Source organism: Alligator mississippiensis, chromosome 10 (assembly GCF_030867095.1).
Source record: "Alligator mississippiensis isolate rAllMis1 chromosome 10, rAllMis1, whole genome shotgun sequence".
NCBI lineage: Eukaryota > Metazoa > Chordata > Crocodylia > Alligatoridae > Alligator > Alligator mississippiensis.
In genome coordinates, this window is record NC_081833.1 from 37276223 (window position 1) to 37293846 (window position 17624).

At 48.9% G+C, this 17624-nt stretch overlaps 1 protein-coding gene across 1 annotated transcript in view; it reads right to left on the bottom strand.

The window, feature by feature from the left end:
• Nucleotides 1-15940, bottom strand: part of PLLP (plasmolipin) — a 37113-nt gene extending 21173 nt beyond the window's left edge. The window contains exon 1 of the mRNA XM_059713667.1: nucleotides 15751-15940. Coding sequence (XP_059569650.1) covers nucleotides 15751-15888 — 138 coding nt within the window. The 5' untranslated portion in view covers nucleotides 15889-15940. The remainder of the gene's footprint in view (nucleotides 1-15750) is intronic.
• Between the last annotated feature and the right edge of the window lie 1684 nt (nucleotides 15941-17624).

Sequence of the window (17624 nt, forward strand, 5' to 3'; positions counted from 1 at the left end):
CAGTAGTCGTTGATCCTCACTACCTCACTTAGCATTTTTATACATTTCTCACAGTGCATTTTTATATTTCATCTGTCTCATCTGTACCATAGTATTTTGTATTTTATACCCTTAAGGAATGTACTCCCTGTAGAATGAAGTTACAATTACAATGCAGTTTTTAACAATGGTCCAGGGTGTAAGGTGATAAAATCTGCTATATTGGGCCGGTCCCTTGAGTGAATGCGAGTATGTATGATGATCAGTAGGTAATTAAATGACAAAGCAAGAACCTCTGGCTGTTAATTGACATTAGACTAGCCAAAGGAACTTACCATTACAAAACTCTACTCTACAAGCCATTTTAGGCAAATCAAGCTAAGGAACTGATTCCTGGAACTGAGCACCCACCCTGTTGACTATTCCTGTAACCCATGACACTACAGCCATTGAGTCAATCAAATCAAGGGTGGACTCCCAAAACTGCATGTACTGGCAGGCAGAGACCCCTGTGACTGACAGCTGTCATGCACTACTTAAGACCCATGTGGGACAGCAACCTCTGAATTGGGCAGCCAAGGTGATGCTGGGGGTGGGGGAAGAAAAAAAAAAAAAAAAAAAAAAAAAAAAAAAAAATCACACAAGTCTACCAGAAAGGGATAAGAGGCAGTCAAGCATGACCCTCAGTGGTGCCTTGTCATCTAGCACCTGACCTACCAAGAGAGAAGGACAAGCAGGCAACCCCCTTCTCCTTGAAGGAATCTGACCATCAACAGCAGACTCTAGGGCCTCAGATAGGTAAATATACTGACACCAGTGCTCTTACAATCACTACAGCAGCTACTATAAACCCACATAGTATAGTGTAAGTGATATGGGTTTGAATGGGTGAGTACGCGTGTGTGCGCGCCAAGATGACCAGTACCCATTGTAACTCAAAGTTTGCATTTATGATTTTATTGGTAGCTTCACATCCCGTACAATGAATTAGGACCAACTCACAGGATCATAATAAAATTCTGTGGCCAGCACCAGCATCATGCTAAAGAGTAGCCCCTGTTAACCCACTGAAAATGGTACCTGGTCATGCAGGCCAGAGTCCAAAGCAATGATGGGTATGCAATGCTGGCCACATCATAGCAATAGAAACTAATGTGCCTTAGCTGCCCTGGCTTGCCAGGCTGCTAGGCTTAGGGGCACCTCTGCCTTTTGATATATTAAGGCAGCGGTGCTCAATGTCCAGCCTATGAGGCCATGTCATCTAGTCTGCAGAGTTCTTCATGAGTCCAGAAATGTGGTGGCATGGGGTCAGTGGCAGCACTAATTTTGTTGTGGCTTCCAAAGCAAGCCAGACAGTTGAACCCCACTGTAATAAGAGAATGTGGCTGATGATGATGATAAAAATCACCCAGGATGTCCCCAAATGTGATACTGAAATATGGACCTGTAACAGGTCACCCTCCCCAACGCCATCTTCCTAGTAATCCATGCCTTATGTGGGGCACCCTTGGAGCCTTCTTTGGGGTTCTTATGTCCCGCCCTATACTTTCCTGCCACATCTTGATGGAAATTATTATGATAATGTTCTTGCGAGCGGGAGACTGCCTATTGTATTGTATATGTTGAGGCCTTTCACTTATGCAGGCCTGACCCCCGGTTTTCTCTAGCTAGGCCTCCCCCATCTAAACCCACAAAACAGGGCTTGACTCCAAGGCTCTAGCCTTTTCCGTTGTCTGGAGGCTCGCAGCCCACTTTCCTGCTCCAATTTGGAGCCCGGCCCTCCCAGAGGCCCGGGCGCCAGCCCCACAGCCAGGGGGCTGCAAGTTCAAAACCAGGGGACAACCCTGAACTCACACCCTCTCAGTCCAAAAAAAGAACAACCAAAATAAAATTTGCATCCCAGGTGCACTAGACCTCCCTGGCCTTTTTAAGATCATGCCTTCAAGCACCAGGGTCCATGCCCCCAAAAGCCACACCCTCACTGGCACCAGGGTCCCCACTCCATAGTGAGTCCCCAAAAATGAGGCCTCACCCAGACCACCAGTATTATTCATTAATCAAAAAAGGGAAAAATGATAACTGCCACCAGCAAATATATTCAAGCAAAGCAGCAGGTCAGCTTACATTCGCAGGGTTCGTGCTTCAGCTCCGCAACGTCAGCTACAGTCCTTGCTGTGGCTCTCCATGGCTTCTGTAGTTCCCACCTTTGGACCACCCACCCAGCTTCTCCACAGAGCTCTTGAAGACACTCATTCCCCTTTGGCTGCTAGCCCCTCTACTGCCACCCTGCCCAGGGGTTTTTATAGTCCTGCCCCTTCCGGTCAGCTGACTAGTTGGCCAGACTCAGCATTTAACCCCTTCCTTACCAGCACTCCGTGCCCAGTACGTTCTGGCCTTAAAGGGGCGGACCTGCTTTTGGGTGACAGGGCTAGGGTTCCCTGTTACAGGACCCAATTTTGTACAATGCAAAAGTTGTGCCTGGGATTTGGATCAGTCTCCATACATCATTGCTCTGAGGTCTGGTCTTTTTTTTCCTTTTTTGTTTCAAGGGCCAAATCAGTTCCGAATTCTATCAGGCAAAGCCCAATAATCAAGTTCCAAGTTTTGACTGAACAGAGCTCAATTGTTCAAGTCTGTGTGGCTCTGTGACTGGGCAAGTAACCTCCTTCCCAGATCCCTCAGTTTGGGGCTTCAGGTACTCCCCAAATCTATGGCAGAAATCCTACATGCAAACCCAGGGCCCAGGAACCCTGAGATTTGGATGCCCCCTAGTCTTGCTTGCTCCTTGCCAAAGGGCCAGGGAACAAGCCATGAGGAAAGCAAGATAGCAATCTCCCATTGCTACAGAATTGTGTAGTTAAGTTTCCTGCATTTGGGGAAACTCACGGGGATCAGCCTAGATCCTAGTATCTACCCAAAATCCCCTAGGAGAACTCCAATCTGGAGCCCCCTCTCCTCCAAACCCCCTCCAGGCTTATTTATTCTGTGCTAATAATGAGCAGAAACTCTAGTACCAAATTCCAATTAAGTCCAGAATGGGGCCAGCCTCTTTGCAGTTCAGGCCCCTCTCTGTTTACTGCAATTATGGTGCTGTGTTTGCTGCTCCCCAACAGCTGCCCAGTCACTGGAGACTGCCTCTGTGCATCAGCACTGTCTGTCCTTATTTACCTCCAAGGCTCTTACCTGTGCACTGCCAGGACATTATGCCCCCCTCCCCCACCTTTGGAGGTGTGCATTTAATCCCCAGCTGTTTCCATGCTTATCCCTGCACCACACAACTCAGCCCCTCCCATGGCAGGAAACACAATCCTACTCTGAGGGCTCTAGTCCCATTGTCTCTCTGCTCCATGGGGACCAACGCAGACTTGTAGCGCACCTGCTATTTGATCTCCTTTGTCCAAGTCAGCTCAGCCTTGGCATCCCGAAGCTTCCTCATTGCATTTTCCTTCTGGTTCTACAATACAAATTTCCCATCCCTCCCTGTCCTACCAGGTTGCTGCTATAGCATGAAAGCCATTTGCTTACTTTGTATAATTGCAGCTCAGCCCTTAGGCACATGTGCATTGAAGGCTGCACAAATGTGTGCGATGGATTCACACACTTGTACACTTGACAAGCAGCAAATACTAGAGCAGGGGTGGGCAAAATATGGCCCATGGGCCAGATCCAGCCTGCCAATTGATTGTATCCATCCTGTGATTGCCCCTGTGGCCCTCTGCATGGGGCAGAGCCAGGCTTGTGGACTCTTGTGGCAGAGCAGCTACTCCCAAGCTGTCCCAGTGAAACTAAATCTCAGCCCTGCCCTCTTCCCAACAGCTGGCAATAATTGGGGCACTGAGCACCTGGCCACTGTCCCTGGGCCTTGTTGGTAGCAGCTCTGCCCATTGCCTTCAAGATCTACCTCTGGCTGGCAGGTGTCTGGCAAACCCACTGTGGTAACAGCTCCTGTTAGAGGAGATGGGTGGTAGGCCTGTGCAAGTAGGCAGCTATTCAATCTGGCTTTGGATCCAGTTGCTTCGGATGCCAGGGATCTGATCTGGAGCTCTGGACCAGGTTCCTGCTTTGATCTGGCTGAAGTGGCTCCGAAGCTTCAGAGCCACCTCAGAGATCCGGCCATAGGGTATAATGGGGAATCAATGAAATATCTATAACTTTGTTGCTTTTTGTCTGATTTGGATGAAACTTGCAGGGGTGGTAGTCTCTGTGGAGAGTATGAAGCCTGCCAAGTTTCAAGGAGCTAGGTGCAGGGGTTTGGGGGAAACTGGACCTCAAACTGCAGACAAGCAAACTCGTGACATGGGTGACACTGTGTGTGTTAAGGCGCAGCAGGGTGAAAGCTGCAGGGATGGTAGTCTCTGCTATGGCCATGAAGCCCTGAAATTCAGTGTGGGAAGTTCACCCAGTCCCTGCATCTGCCAGTCCAAAGTTGATCCCAAGCTGGCAGGTTCCGGTGTTGTCCAGCTTTGTCTTCAGTGTCCAGGGACTTCCCTTTGCCTCTCCTCAAGTCTCACTGTCTTGCCTTTTTGTCTAACAAACCTAAACTGTCCCTCTTGTTCACATCTCATTACTACTGGTTTCTGCCGGAACAATCTCTCTCTCTCGAGGATGGATGTGCCCTATTCCAAGGCATAAAAGCAGGTGTAGGGTTTCCAAGGTGAGATGGTCACCAATCTGACAAGGTGACCATGATGTGAGCCCTGCTGTTCAGGAAATGTTTCAGCCTCAGGCCCACACGGTGTGTGCTGATTCAGCATCTTTCTCCCCAGCAGCCTCTGCCAATGGGGTTGATGGGAGACCTTGGGCTAATTTTAAAGCTGCTGAATTTCCCCATTCATGGAACAGCATTGCCCAGCTATATTACACACATGATTACTTAGTGCTTCCTCAGAAGCCACCCAGTCCTACCAGCCCCCTGGTCATTAGTAATTAATATGGACTCAGCTGGCAAGAAGGTGGAACTAAGCCTTTTTGAGCCTTTCTAGTTGGTCAGAGCTTGATACCTCTTTAAGCTGTAGTGATATGAACAGCTAATGAAATTATTAGCACCAATCAAATGAGTTGTCATACGAGCATTTTCCAAAAGCTTCTCAGAGGGTGCCATTTCCACTTCTGCTAGATTTCACCTTGGCATTCACAAACCCCAGGTTTTATCTGAAAGCAGAGCTAAGTGGTTGCAATAATAATTCACAGCTGCAGTGGTAGATGCATTCTGCCAGGCTGCCCCTGTCCTGTTCAGTTAAATTAATGAGTTCAAATTTTGAGGATGAGGGTGGCTTAGAAGGTCTTTAAAATCCAGCTACAAACTGAACCAGTTCCCTTCACTGAGTAAAGATGCACAAGGGCCAGGTGTGAATCAGTGCATTTCCACAGAAGTTAAAGTAACTGTGTTGCTGTCACCAGCTGGCGATAAGGCCCCACAAGGGTATATCTGCTTTCACCAACCTGCTTGCAGTGTCCCAGAAAGAGCCAATGCCACAAAACTAGTTCATGAGGGATCTTCACAGTCACACAGAAAAATACTCATTAAGGCTGAGACCACTGAAATGGCCTAAAGTAAGGAAGGAGGAGATAGGTCAGGCATAAAATTGTATTCCTGGAACCCTCGCCCATTTGGAAAATCAAATCTGAGTTAGCCTTTCCCAAGGTTTGAAGCATTTGCTTAAAGCTGTGAAAGAAACATTCATGAGCCTTTTGAGTTTGCAGTTGTGGCACCAGTTCTTTCTGGCCGAGGGAACATACCCTCAGATGGTCAGTGCATACTGGGTTTTTGAAGTACTCTTGGATGCCTTGCTGACATTAAGTCAGTGGCTCTCAAACGAGGGGCTGTGACCCCAGCTGGGGTTGTGGCACACAGCAAGCCCTAAAGAAATTCAATTATAGTGGTCAGGTCAAGACTGGAAGTCTGGTCAAGAGTCACAAAACAAGTCTGGGAATCACCACACTGAGCTCTCAGGTATCAAGGTCCATGATGCTTCCTGCCTTCTTTGGTGCTTCGGAGGCTATATCTTATCCCAAGGAATCGGATCTGTTACTTTTGACTCTGACACCTCCTAGCTGGACACGGAACCTTCAGCATTTAAACTACAGTGCTCCTGCAGCAACACTGGCTCCTGGGAGCATCTCCTTCTTCCACCCTCTGCACCTGCTTCCCACTTTCAAACTCTTTATCATTATCTTCAAGGTAGTTGGTGGCAATAGCCCATCACAACTCAAAAATGACCTGAAGCTTCATGATAGGGATCTTGCTCATTGTCTTCCTTTATTGGGAACAGCAGAACCTTCTACCAGAAGGGCCAACCCCATCTCAGCTGGAACAGAAGGTCCTCAGGAACTGGCCTCAGACTGACATGAACTGCCTCAGGGACAAAAGACCATCCCAATCCTCACCCCACTTCCACTCTAAACGCAAGGTGTGGCTCCTTCTTTAACCCAACCAGAAAAAAAACAAGACAAAGCAAGCACTGGAGTCCTGTGAAAAAAATAGTACTTGATCCTGTTATTAAACTGTCCTACCAGGCAGGCGACCAGAGGGGTTGAATTAGAGCTACAGAAGTAATCTTAATTCAGGCATTTCCAAACATTGGTGTGCCTAACGTTGCAGCTTTAAAAAAAATGGGGGGAGGTGGGTCCCATCAGGATCCCAAACTGTTTAGATAGCTGAAGACTGGAAGGAACGTCCAGAGCATTTCTTTGGAGCTCCATGTACCAGGTCAAATGCTGAAGACATGCAGAGTACTACAAAACCCCTGCTACATCTGATCAGAAAGGTAGGTTAAATGGGTTGTGTGGGTGAGAGAAAGTGGGTGGTTACAGCAGATGCGGGACAAAGCAGAAGGTGGCTATTAATATCAAACCCTGTTGAGATGCAGGCTCCCCACTCTGCCCACTGATTTCATCCAGTGTTTTGTAATTTTTCCACTGAGGATATGTTCCCTATAAATTCACTTCCAGGGCTCTATCCTTGCTGACTGAGAATGCTTATTTATTTGTATGACCACCATTTGTGGTGGTCATACAGAGGTCTCAGGTGTCTTATACTCTTCTCAGATTGTATTGTTTATTCTGGATATGGATGTGAGTGCAAAGTTTGGATTAGAGCATCCCCCAAGTCCAAGCAGGTTTTCAACCTGCCCATTTCTGAAATTCATAGATTCATAGATGTTAGGGCAGGGACGGGCAATTATTTTGGGTTTTGCCACTTACTGAGTTTTGGCAAGCCATCAAGGGCCACATGACAGGCAGCCGGGGCAGATAAATATAAATTTTTAAATTTTTTTAGGGGCTCCGCAGGCTGGATAGAATGGCCTGGCAGGCCACTTCTGGCCCATGGGCCACATTTTGCCCACCCCTGTGTTAGGGGCTGAAGAGGACTTCATAAGATTATCAGGTCCAGCCTCCCTGAGCTTTGGCAGGAAAAACCGCACAGATGGGAGATGTCATTGTTTCAGGAAGGGATTGGATACAAGGAGATGATTCAGACTCATCTTCAGTTCTGAGTTAAATAGGATATGGCAGACCAGTCCCAACCTATTAAGTTTCCATTGGCATAGAGTAGAATGATCCTTTGAAAGTAGCTGGATGGGCACTTGATTTACCACCACTGACTCTACATAAGTCTTTATTGCTTATTGTCATGAAAGAAACACTAAGTTACATAAAAAAGCATTGTCTTTCTGGAGTACAAAAGCCCTGGTTCACAGAGTCTCTGCTCTTGCCTCAGTCTGGACAATGCCTTCTTTTTTTCACATCAGTTTCTAACACTCGTGACTGCAAGTGTACATTAGAAAAAAATCAAAACAGGGAGTTTAGTAAGCTGGAGACTATATGTAAATGCTGTCACTTCATGCAAGCTCCACCTTACTTCTGCTTTTTTTACAACATCCCAGAGCTTTAATGTCTACCTATAACTATTGTTTTTAAACATAGGTCTCAGGGGGAAAGCATGTTGTCATGTTTATGTTGCTACAGCCGGGCACAGCACCATTGCATTACAAACCAATGTCACTGCAGGCTGGGGTTGTATGGATGCCAGCAACAGTTTGGGGCAGCTTAAGTTCTAAAGTGCATAGATGCAATTGGTATGGAAAAGCAGGAGCACAAAGTGAGTGCCTAATTTAGCTGAATACCAAGATGGGTGTTTGCACACACTTTCTGTGCTTATGAACACAAGTCAAGCACACAACTGCACTCATGTTTTTAAAAGCACCCTTGTGCAGACACAGGTTAGAAAATCAGGCCCTTAAAGTGCTTGGCAGTCTGGTTTACATGAGCCAGAGCAGCTCTGTCAGTGTCAGGGCTGGTGTCCCAGGGAGCAGCTCCTAAGGTGTGAACTATCCTGGGGTTTCATTACAAAAGCCAAATCCAGTTCCAGTTCATTACAGTGTTTCTTTGGGACCTAAGCTGAGCCAGCCAAGGGCTGAGATACAGTTTTGCCCTGGCACTGGTGGAGGACTTGGTGGTTTGTGTGATCCAGCTTGCTGGTTTCATACCATCCTACACAGCTTTAAACAGATTTTAAGTTGCAGATAGATGTTACACAGCCCTAACCAATATAACTCTGCCCAATCAGTGACACATGTTCCTAGCATTTATCAGGTTTCTTCTACCTACATCCAGAGCTTCTCTCTGTGATTTTTGGGTTTGTCTGACATCAAAACTCAAAACACAGCTCAAAGGAGGGGATACAGTGAAGCTGACATGCCCTAGCACACATGCCAAATGCCACTCACAGTCCTGTCCTGTTCCCACTGACTGCAGTAGGAGCTGGATCACACCCTTTGTTTTTAATCATATGTTGGTTGGGTGGTCACACTTCATAAAAATAATCTCTGTATCTCTGCACTGTTTATGTTTGGGCCTCCCTTGAATGTTTCTCATGGCTAAAATCTGCATACTTGCATCCCACATTGCTCACTCCTCCACTTTGGGCTTTGTAGATCAAGCAACACTGAGCCTGGCTAGTGGTTAGACAGAATGACAAGGGATATACAGAATGGAGCAGTTATTCAGCACAGGGTTCTTCTAAAGCAGCAGGGGCCAGATTATGGGGTTCCTTGTGCCAAATCTGGCCCTTGAGCCATATGTTTGACACCCCTGTTTGAAGAGTTTAATCTTTTCTAGAACATAAATGTAATTATGACATGCTGATGATACTAACATAGGGGACAAAACAAGACATCTTTTGTCTTGCATAATGATTAAAATGCCATGGTGTTTTGTGGTAAATTTTAAAAGCGCCTTCTTAGATGCCCATAGTTTAGACACCAGTCTTTATCAGATACCAACTCATGTGATCAATCTGCCTGGGAAGCCAGTAACCATCCTTTTTCCCTTTCAAAGCTTCCACCATATTACTGATTACCCCATGAGGTCCTAACAACCTCAAACTGAGATTTAGTAACTGGCAATAGTTTAGAGGTCTCTTTCTATGGAAGACCTTTCACTGGTGGATTAACTGGCAAAGCATGATTTCATACAGTGCTCCTACCGTGGCCCCCTCAAGTGTAGCTACAAACCAGGAAGAGAGAAAACCACTGCTCAGGTACTGGCCATATAGCAGCTCCACACTATGATGGACTGGACTGGACCTTGCCAGAGGATGCCAGTATTGAGGCATACATCACATCAGATTTGGCAGTGGACCATGATGGAGGTAACATAGTAAGCAACGCCCAGAAATGGATAGTCAAACAGATCTGTGGCATCAACACCTATACAGTCAAATGGGTCACTAACTGGCTGGAGGGCCACACCCAGAGAGTGGTGGTGGACAGGTCTTATTCAACCTGGAGGGAGGTGGGCAGTGGGGTCCCCCCAGGGCTTGGTCCTCGGGCCTGCACTTTTCAACATCTTCATCGCTGACGTGGACAAGGGGGTAAAAAGCACCCTGTTCAAATTCGCAGACGACACTAAGACGTGGGGGGAAGTGGGCATGCTAGAAGGGAGGAAGAGGCTGCAATCGGACCTAGACAGGTTACAGAGGTGGGCGGATGAGAACAGGATGGGTTTCAACACTGACAAGTGCAAGGTGCTGCACCTGGGGGGGAAGAACCAGCAGCAGACCTACACGCTGGGGAGCTCCCTTCTGGTCAGTACAGAGGCAGAAAAGGATCTTGGAGTCATTATTGATGCCAAAATGAACATGGGCTGACAGTGTGGGGAACCAGTCAGGAAGGCCAACCGTACCTTGTCATGCATCCACAGATGCATGTCAAGCAGGTCCAAGGAGGTGATCCTCCCCCTCTATGGGACACTGGTCAGGCCGCAGTTGGAGTACTGCGTCCAGTTCTGGGCGCCGCACTTCAGGAGGGATGTGGACAGCATCGAGAGGGTCCTGAGGAGGGCCACCTGCATGATCAGGGGGCAGCAGGGCAGGCCCTACGAGGAGAGGCTACGGGACCTGAACAAGCCTCCACAAGAGGGGGGATCTAGTGGCCGTTTACAAACTGGTCAGGGGGACCAGCAGGCATTGGGGGAGACCCTGTTCCCCCGAGCACTACCAGGAGTGACTAGAAATAACAGTCACAAGCTGGCAGAGGGTAGATTCAGACTAGACATCAGGAGGCACTACTTCACTGTCAGGGCAGCTAGGATCTGGAACCAACTTGCAAGAGAAGTGGTGCTGGTTCCTACCCTGGCGATCTTTAAGAGGAGGCTAGATGAACACCTTGCTGGGGTTGTTTGACCCCAGTACTCTTTCCTGCCATGGCAGGGGGTCGGACTGGATGATCTGCTCAGGTCCCTTCCGACCCTACCATCTATGAAACTATCTCCAAACCAGAACTTCTTCAGCAGGGAGCAACTTAGGCAATTTGTCCAAGTGTCCCAAGCCAGCAAGGCAGACCCTCAGCCAACTACTCACCCCCCCCACTACATTTAAGAACATGCCAATCAGCAGCAGAGGTGCAAATAATAATGGTAAGTATGCATACAGTTTGGATGAGTTGTTCATGCCTGCCACCCACCTCTACTTTGCAAAGAGGGGGCAGTTAAGCTTTGTATGCAGACACCAAGCCACTCCTACTACTGCTACTCAACTCAGGCATACCCCAATCCAGCCCCTTTGGTCTTCCATGCATATCTGACACCACTACACCCTACTTGGTCTGTGATGATGATCTAGGAGTGATTATACCTGGAGTATGCTGTAAAAAGCAACAGTTGGAAGCCCAGGAGCCCCCTACACATGGATTGCTGGGATAGCTTGAAAAGAGCTCTGCAGCCCAACGTAGGCAGATATTGGAGAGGACAATGCTCAGCAGTGCCAACCTTTTTGGCAGGCATGTTACAAACTTAGTCCTGTCCCCTTCCTGAGTGCCATTCTGTTCTCTGCTCCCTGCCTGATCTGCTACTCTACTTCTCACCCCCTCCCCAGTTTATTGCATGCTAACTACAGTGGTTGCCTGTAGCATGTGTGCCACAAGTTGGCCACCTGGTCTGCACTTTATGTAGTCATGCACCAGGCACGTTAAACTCCAATGGCAGTTTCATGCCATAGCTCACTTACCACACCAGTGTGTATCTGGGATTATTAGCATGTTCAAAAGGGCAAGAACCAGCATTTTCTTCCCCCACTGTAAGGACTGGAGGTTGATCATTATAGATCTACACATGCTGACACATATGCTACTGATCTTTTTTTCCAAACACAAGCTTACATTCATTTTTTTAAGACAATAGAAGAATGAGTAGTAGTCAGGTAACCATTGTAGCCTGGTGGACCTTATCTGTGCCCACTCTGGTGATAAACTGGAACTTGAGATGCAGAAAAAGCTCTAGTCCAGCTCTAACTTTGCTAGGAGTGACTGGCTGGTCCCCCATTCCCAAATGTGCAGCTGTTCCCTTCCACTGCTGCAGGACACATAGAGGCATCACCCTGATAAGCAGCATCAAAATATATCGGGGCTTTCTTTTGCCTTTGTGAAAAGGCACTTTTGCTTCTTTTGGCAGCAACATGTCCTCCAAGGTTGGGACTACCTGAAAAGTGATCCAGCCTATATGTACCAACACCCACCAACACTCTTCATCCATGTGCTCATGCCATTCACCAAAAGGCATTCAGGGACTGGGTCACACAGTACTCCTGCTCCCACAGGAGGCTCAGATAAGCTTTCCCCTCTTCTCTGCCCTCACCAAAACACACACCATGTTGGAAATGCAAAGAACGTAACACAGCACTTGTACTGGGAGGTCACCTTGTGAAGCATAAGTTGCTGTTATCCAGGCTTGCAGGCATGGGTTAGTTGCTATAGCCACCTACCTTGGGTACCAGGAACAGGATAGGATTTACTGGGGTCTCCCAAGACTGCAAAAAGGCTCTGGATATGACCTCCAAGAAACTGTTGGGAAGCTGAGACTTCATCTCAGTAACCATGAAAACAAGTGGAGCAAGAACAAATGAGCAAGGAGGAGATGGTGGGACAGCTGGTCGGCTCTGCCAAGAGAACCACAGCTGCTGATGCCTGGAGGGAATGCACTGACTGGCACTAGGGCTGCTACATGGAGTTGTGAGGAGACTTGTAAAACCCTGAGCCAGTCAAATAAGCTTGGATGCCAGAGTTTACTGTGAACAACAAGACACTATCTCTGGGGACTGCTTGAATTTAACAGGTAAAACCCAGTTTGAGGAGTAGCTGCAGCTTGCTATGGTAGGTATTATAACCAAATAGTTCTGCAGTGCTGGTAACTTCAAGGTCCAAAGCAGACCCAGATTTCATGAGATGGAGAAAGATAATAAACATCACTTCTATAAAGAGAAGTAGAACAAAATAAAGGCACCCCCATGCAAAGTAAATCCATGGGCTGGGCTGGGATGGCTTTAATGGGAAGTAAAGTAGATAACTGCTTGCCTCAGGGAGAAGAAAGGGGTGGCAAAAAAGCCAAACTGAACCATTCAGTCTTTACCAGTAATAATTGTTTCCTGTTTACAGCAGCAAACTATGTTGTGGGACTTGCCCATGTACAACAGCAGATGACAGGCAGCACCTCTTGCCTGAGTCAGTTTGTACTTGCTTGTTTAGAAGTTCATAAATGAGCTTTTTTATTTAATTTTCTACATACGTTGCTGGCTAGTGATGCTGTTGTGTTAGCGTAAAATAGGTGGCCAATGTTTGGCATGGATTTCACAAGTGGCTCAGGCAGCCTTTGTGTGTGGTATGTGGCAGATGTGGGGGTGGGACAGGCAGCCAAGTGACAGGGCATGGAAAAGAAAGCAGAGCAGGAGATTGGGCAGGTAGCACAGGTCAGGGAGCAGAAAGCAGAGCATCAGACTGCACAGGGGAAGGGGATTGGAGTGGCACTTGGAAAGGGTGCAGGGCTTGCCTGCCAAAAAGGTTGGCCCACACCAGCATAAAACAGCCTGTAAAACTGAAATGCGATAGCAGCCATTTCTAAGAACATGGAAAGGTTTTTCTAGATCGGAACCTCACAACAGAAGAGCTCAGCAGAGGAGCAAGACCCTTTAACTAGGAGCCCAAGGTTTTTTAAAATCCCATCAGGAGCATTCCCACACAAAATCCTAGCTTTGGCTACAGCCAATACCTGGTGTTTTTGAGGAAGGTAGGGGGAAAAAAAAACCCTCACCTCTGTAGCAACAGGAAGGGCAAACATTCCTTCCTGACCCCATGTGGCAACCAGCAAAGCCCAGACACAGGAAAAATGGAATGCTTTCCAGGCTGCACTGCAGCCTGGGGACCACAAACACATCTCCACCTATCATACATCCAAACTGTAGAACCAGAGCTCATCCTTTTGTCATCCCATCCCCTACATAAACTTGTCCCAGCTCTTTAATATTGTTTTATAATCAAGCCAATTGTGCTGCTCTGCCTCATTCACCTGCTAAGCATGGTCCTCCAATACATGTGCTGTCTCCAGGGCTTCCAGTTGTTGCTCTTCACAGCTAGCTCTAGGTAGGTTTTCAACCTTTTTTCATTTGCAGAGCCCTAAAACAAGTATTTGATTGATCATAGTTATCTTTCACAGACCCCTTAGACATAGTCTGTGGACCCCCAGGGGTCTATGGACCACAGGTTGAAAACTACTGTCCTAGATCATCTCTGGCCAATATTTACCTAGCCTCTTCTTTAAAAGCCTCCAGAGAAAGAGATCCCACCACTTCCCCAGGCAGCCTGTTCCACTGCCTCAACAGTGAAGCCTTTTCTGATATCCACCTAAACCTACTTTACTGTAGTTTCAAGCCACTTCGCACTGGAAGGCGGCAGCCAGGGTACCACTCTCCTGCTGTTGGCACAACTCAGGATGAGACCTGCAACTGTTACAATGTGATTTGCTCTTGGTTTATGCCTTGAGCTTTGCCATTTGTGAGTCCATGGTCTTACATTCTTTTATACCTGGAATTGTCTGCAGGGAAAGCTCAGAAAAGTTTATCTGAATTAACTTGTAAAGTAACTTAGTTAAATCACATGCAATCCCTTGTGTGGACACTTTTTATTCAGAATTAAGAGGCCTTAATTTGACTCCTTTTCAATTCCAAGTGTTGTAAGGCAGTTTAATTTTGGCACTTTAAATTCACACCTTTAGTTAACCTAAATTAATTTCCCTGAGTATGCCGGTGTAGGTAGATGCTCACTAACAGTTTCACAACAGTGAAACTCCACTGGTTTCAAAGGAGTTATTCCTGAATCATGCTGATGTAGCACCAGAACCAGGCCACTCTTACTTTTATAGAGTGTTTCTTCCATCAATTACACAACAGGCAACACATCCCATTTATTCAACCTTTGCAAAAATGCCCACTACATTACCACCCCATTACCAACCAACCCCCAATCACCAATGATGCCTCTGGAAAATCCTCCACGTCAAATGGAAATATCAGGGCACAGATGCCAGCCTTCTCACTGAAGCCAACATTACCAGCATGGAGTTGGTGATCCTCAAGCAACATCAGTGGATGGGACATTGTGTGCAGCTGCCTGACACTGGACTCCTGAAACAAGTGCTCTACTCCCAGCTAAGTCATGGCCTGAGATCTTACAGGGGGCAGAGGAAAAACTAGAAGGACACACTGAAGGCAGCCAGACCTCAGGAAAACCAACATCAAGAGCTGGGAGGAGCTGGCTGCTGACTGACCCCAATGGTGCTGTGACCTCACCCAAGTCGCAGCCTGTTTTGAGGTAAAGTGCCCTGCCTCCAAAGTAGAGAAAAGAAAGCAGAGGAAGGAAAAAGAGAGGAATGCGGACAGACCTGTGATGTCTGTGGGTGGATCTGTGGCTCAAGGACTCGACTCTGAAGTTACCATGACTGAGACATGGCAGTTTGTCCTTGCTCACCCTAAATCAAATACCTCTTTTCATGCAACTGGTCTGGGGCAGGGGGCAGATGCCCGTCTGTCAGAGGGGCAGATGTCAGTAGGGGGGAGGGGCATCAGATGCCAGTCTGTCTGGGGAGGGACAGCTGTCAATTGGGGGGGGGGATGGGGGCAGATGCCAGTCTGGGGAGGGACAGATATCAGCTTGTCGGGGGGGGGGAAGATGCCAGTCTATCAGCCCCCTTGTCTGTCCATCCATCCAGTTCCGTGTCTAGCTCTCGCTGTATCTGATGCCCAGGCTGGGCTCTGCCCATCTGCCCCTCCGGCCCGTGCGAGCGGGGCGAGGCGAGGCGAGGCGAGGCGAGCTGCCCCGTGGGAGCCCGGGCGGGCGCTGGGCGGGGGGGCGCGCCTTGCCCCGGCCCCGCTCCCAGCCCCGGGCGCGGCCGGCGGGGGAGCTCGGGGCGCGGGTCCCGCCGGGCAGGTGCCGGCGCCGCACTCACCGTTTGCAGCAGCATGAGGAGCCCGGGCGCGGAGCGCAGGAAGGCGCCGTCGGCGGCGAGGCGGAGGCCGGGTAGCCCCTCGCCGCCGCTGGCCGGTGTGCTGGTCCGCGTGCTCACGCGGCCGGGGAACTCGGCCATGCGGCGGCCGGGCTGTGCTGCGCTGCGCTGGGGCTCTCTCCGTGGTGCCTCGGGGCGGCGCCGGGGGCGGGAGCTGGGGCGGCGGGGAGCGGCCCGCTGTGGGTCCGTGTGACCCCGCCCCGCCCCGCCCCGCCCCGCTCGACTCCGGCTGAGCTCCGCTCGGCTCTGGCCCCCGGCTGTGCCCTGCCTCCCTCCGGCTACCTCGGCTCCGTCCGTCTGTCTGCCTGACCCTCCCGTAGCTACATCCCAGGGTGTCGTCTGTCTGCCCCTGCCTCCCCGGCTCTGTCCCTCCAGCAGCCAGAGCCAGGCCGGGATCTATCTAACCCTCCAGTACCTAGATACCAGTCAGTCTGATCCCGACCTCCCACTTTTCCTCTGTCCTTCCGGCCAGGCAGCAGCCACATCCCAACCGAGCGGCCCGATGCCGATCCCGATCCCGCTCTTGCTCTGTCTGGCTACAAACCAGATCGGCTTGATCGGCAGCTTGATCGGCATGAGAGCAGCCTCGCTTGCTGCAAAGCCCAGGCCCGACAGAAGGACCAGCTCCAGGTTAACATGCTGTCTTCGAGCCATCGTGGCTCATTCAAGTTAACTGTCATTTAAGCCTGACACGGAAACCACTGTGCCACATCTGTGTAGCAGTACCACACTGAAATTATTGCTCTTCCTAGCCTCTGGTACCTAGGCTCAGTAGTGTCCATCTAAGCATCCAGTAGCTAGATACTAGCTTCCCCCTGCCTCCCAGTCCATCTTTCCCTTAGTCAGACCCTGATCCAACTCAGGTCTGTCTGGCAACCAGGCCAGGCTGTTTCTCTGTATGTCCAAGCCTCATTCAAAGGCAGCAAAGCATTAAGGCTATTTCCTTCTGATCCCTGCTCTCGGAAGGGATTTTTAAAGGCACGAGTTCATCCCTTCGATTTGCCTGAGAGGGGGCAAGATACTGTGAGGAATCAGGACCCCTTGCTGCAATCTGTCTGCCTGGGAGATCTGTCCTTGGCTTCCAGCAGGACTGAGATCTTCATCCCTGTGGTTGGTGCAATTGACAGGTGGAGCAGATATTGTGGGAACAGCACAGTGAGGGCCACTTGACCCCTTAGAATAGTTACAGACTCTTCTGCTGAGAAACTTTCCCATTCTGGTCCATAGGAAATGCCAGGTTTCTGGGGTCCTGGCTCTGCTTCTGATCGCAGGCACAGCCCTGTAAGTCAGAAGGCTCTCACCCTAAAGCTGGAAAGCCAGGCAGGGTTTGTCAGACCTTTTTCTGGTTTGATATAATGCCTAAACCAATGATTCTCAACCAGGGTGCCACAACACCTTACATTGTGTCAGGACTGACCATAGTTTTACTAAGAGGTTAGATTATGGGTTTGTATAGGATGGTTTGGATAGAGATGATCCTACCTCAGGCAGGGGGGTTGGACTAGATGACCTCTGTAGGTCCCTTCCAGCCCTGCTTCTCTATTACATCCTGCATGTTTAGATTTCTTATCCGGGTTGCCACAGGGCGTCACACAATGTTGGCACTGTTAGGTGCGCAAACATGATACACAAGGTGATCCCAGAGATTTCAAATAGGAATCTACAGTCTCACAGCCATTCTGAATTGCTGTGGTGCTTTTGAGGTCTTTGCCACAGAAGGATTGCTCTATTATTTTTCTGTAGTCAAAAGCTGAATGAAAACTAAGAACTGACATTTTCTGAGGGGTACCTTGACTCTAAAAAGGTTGACAACCAGT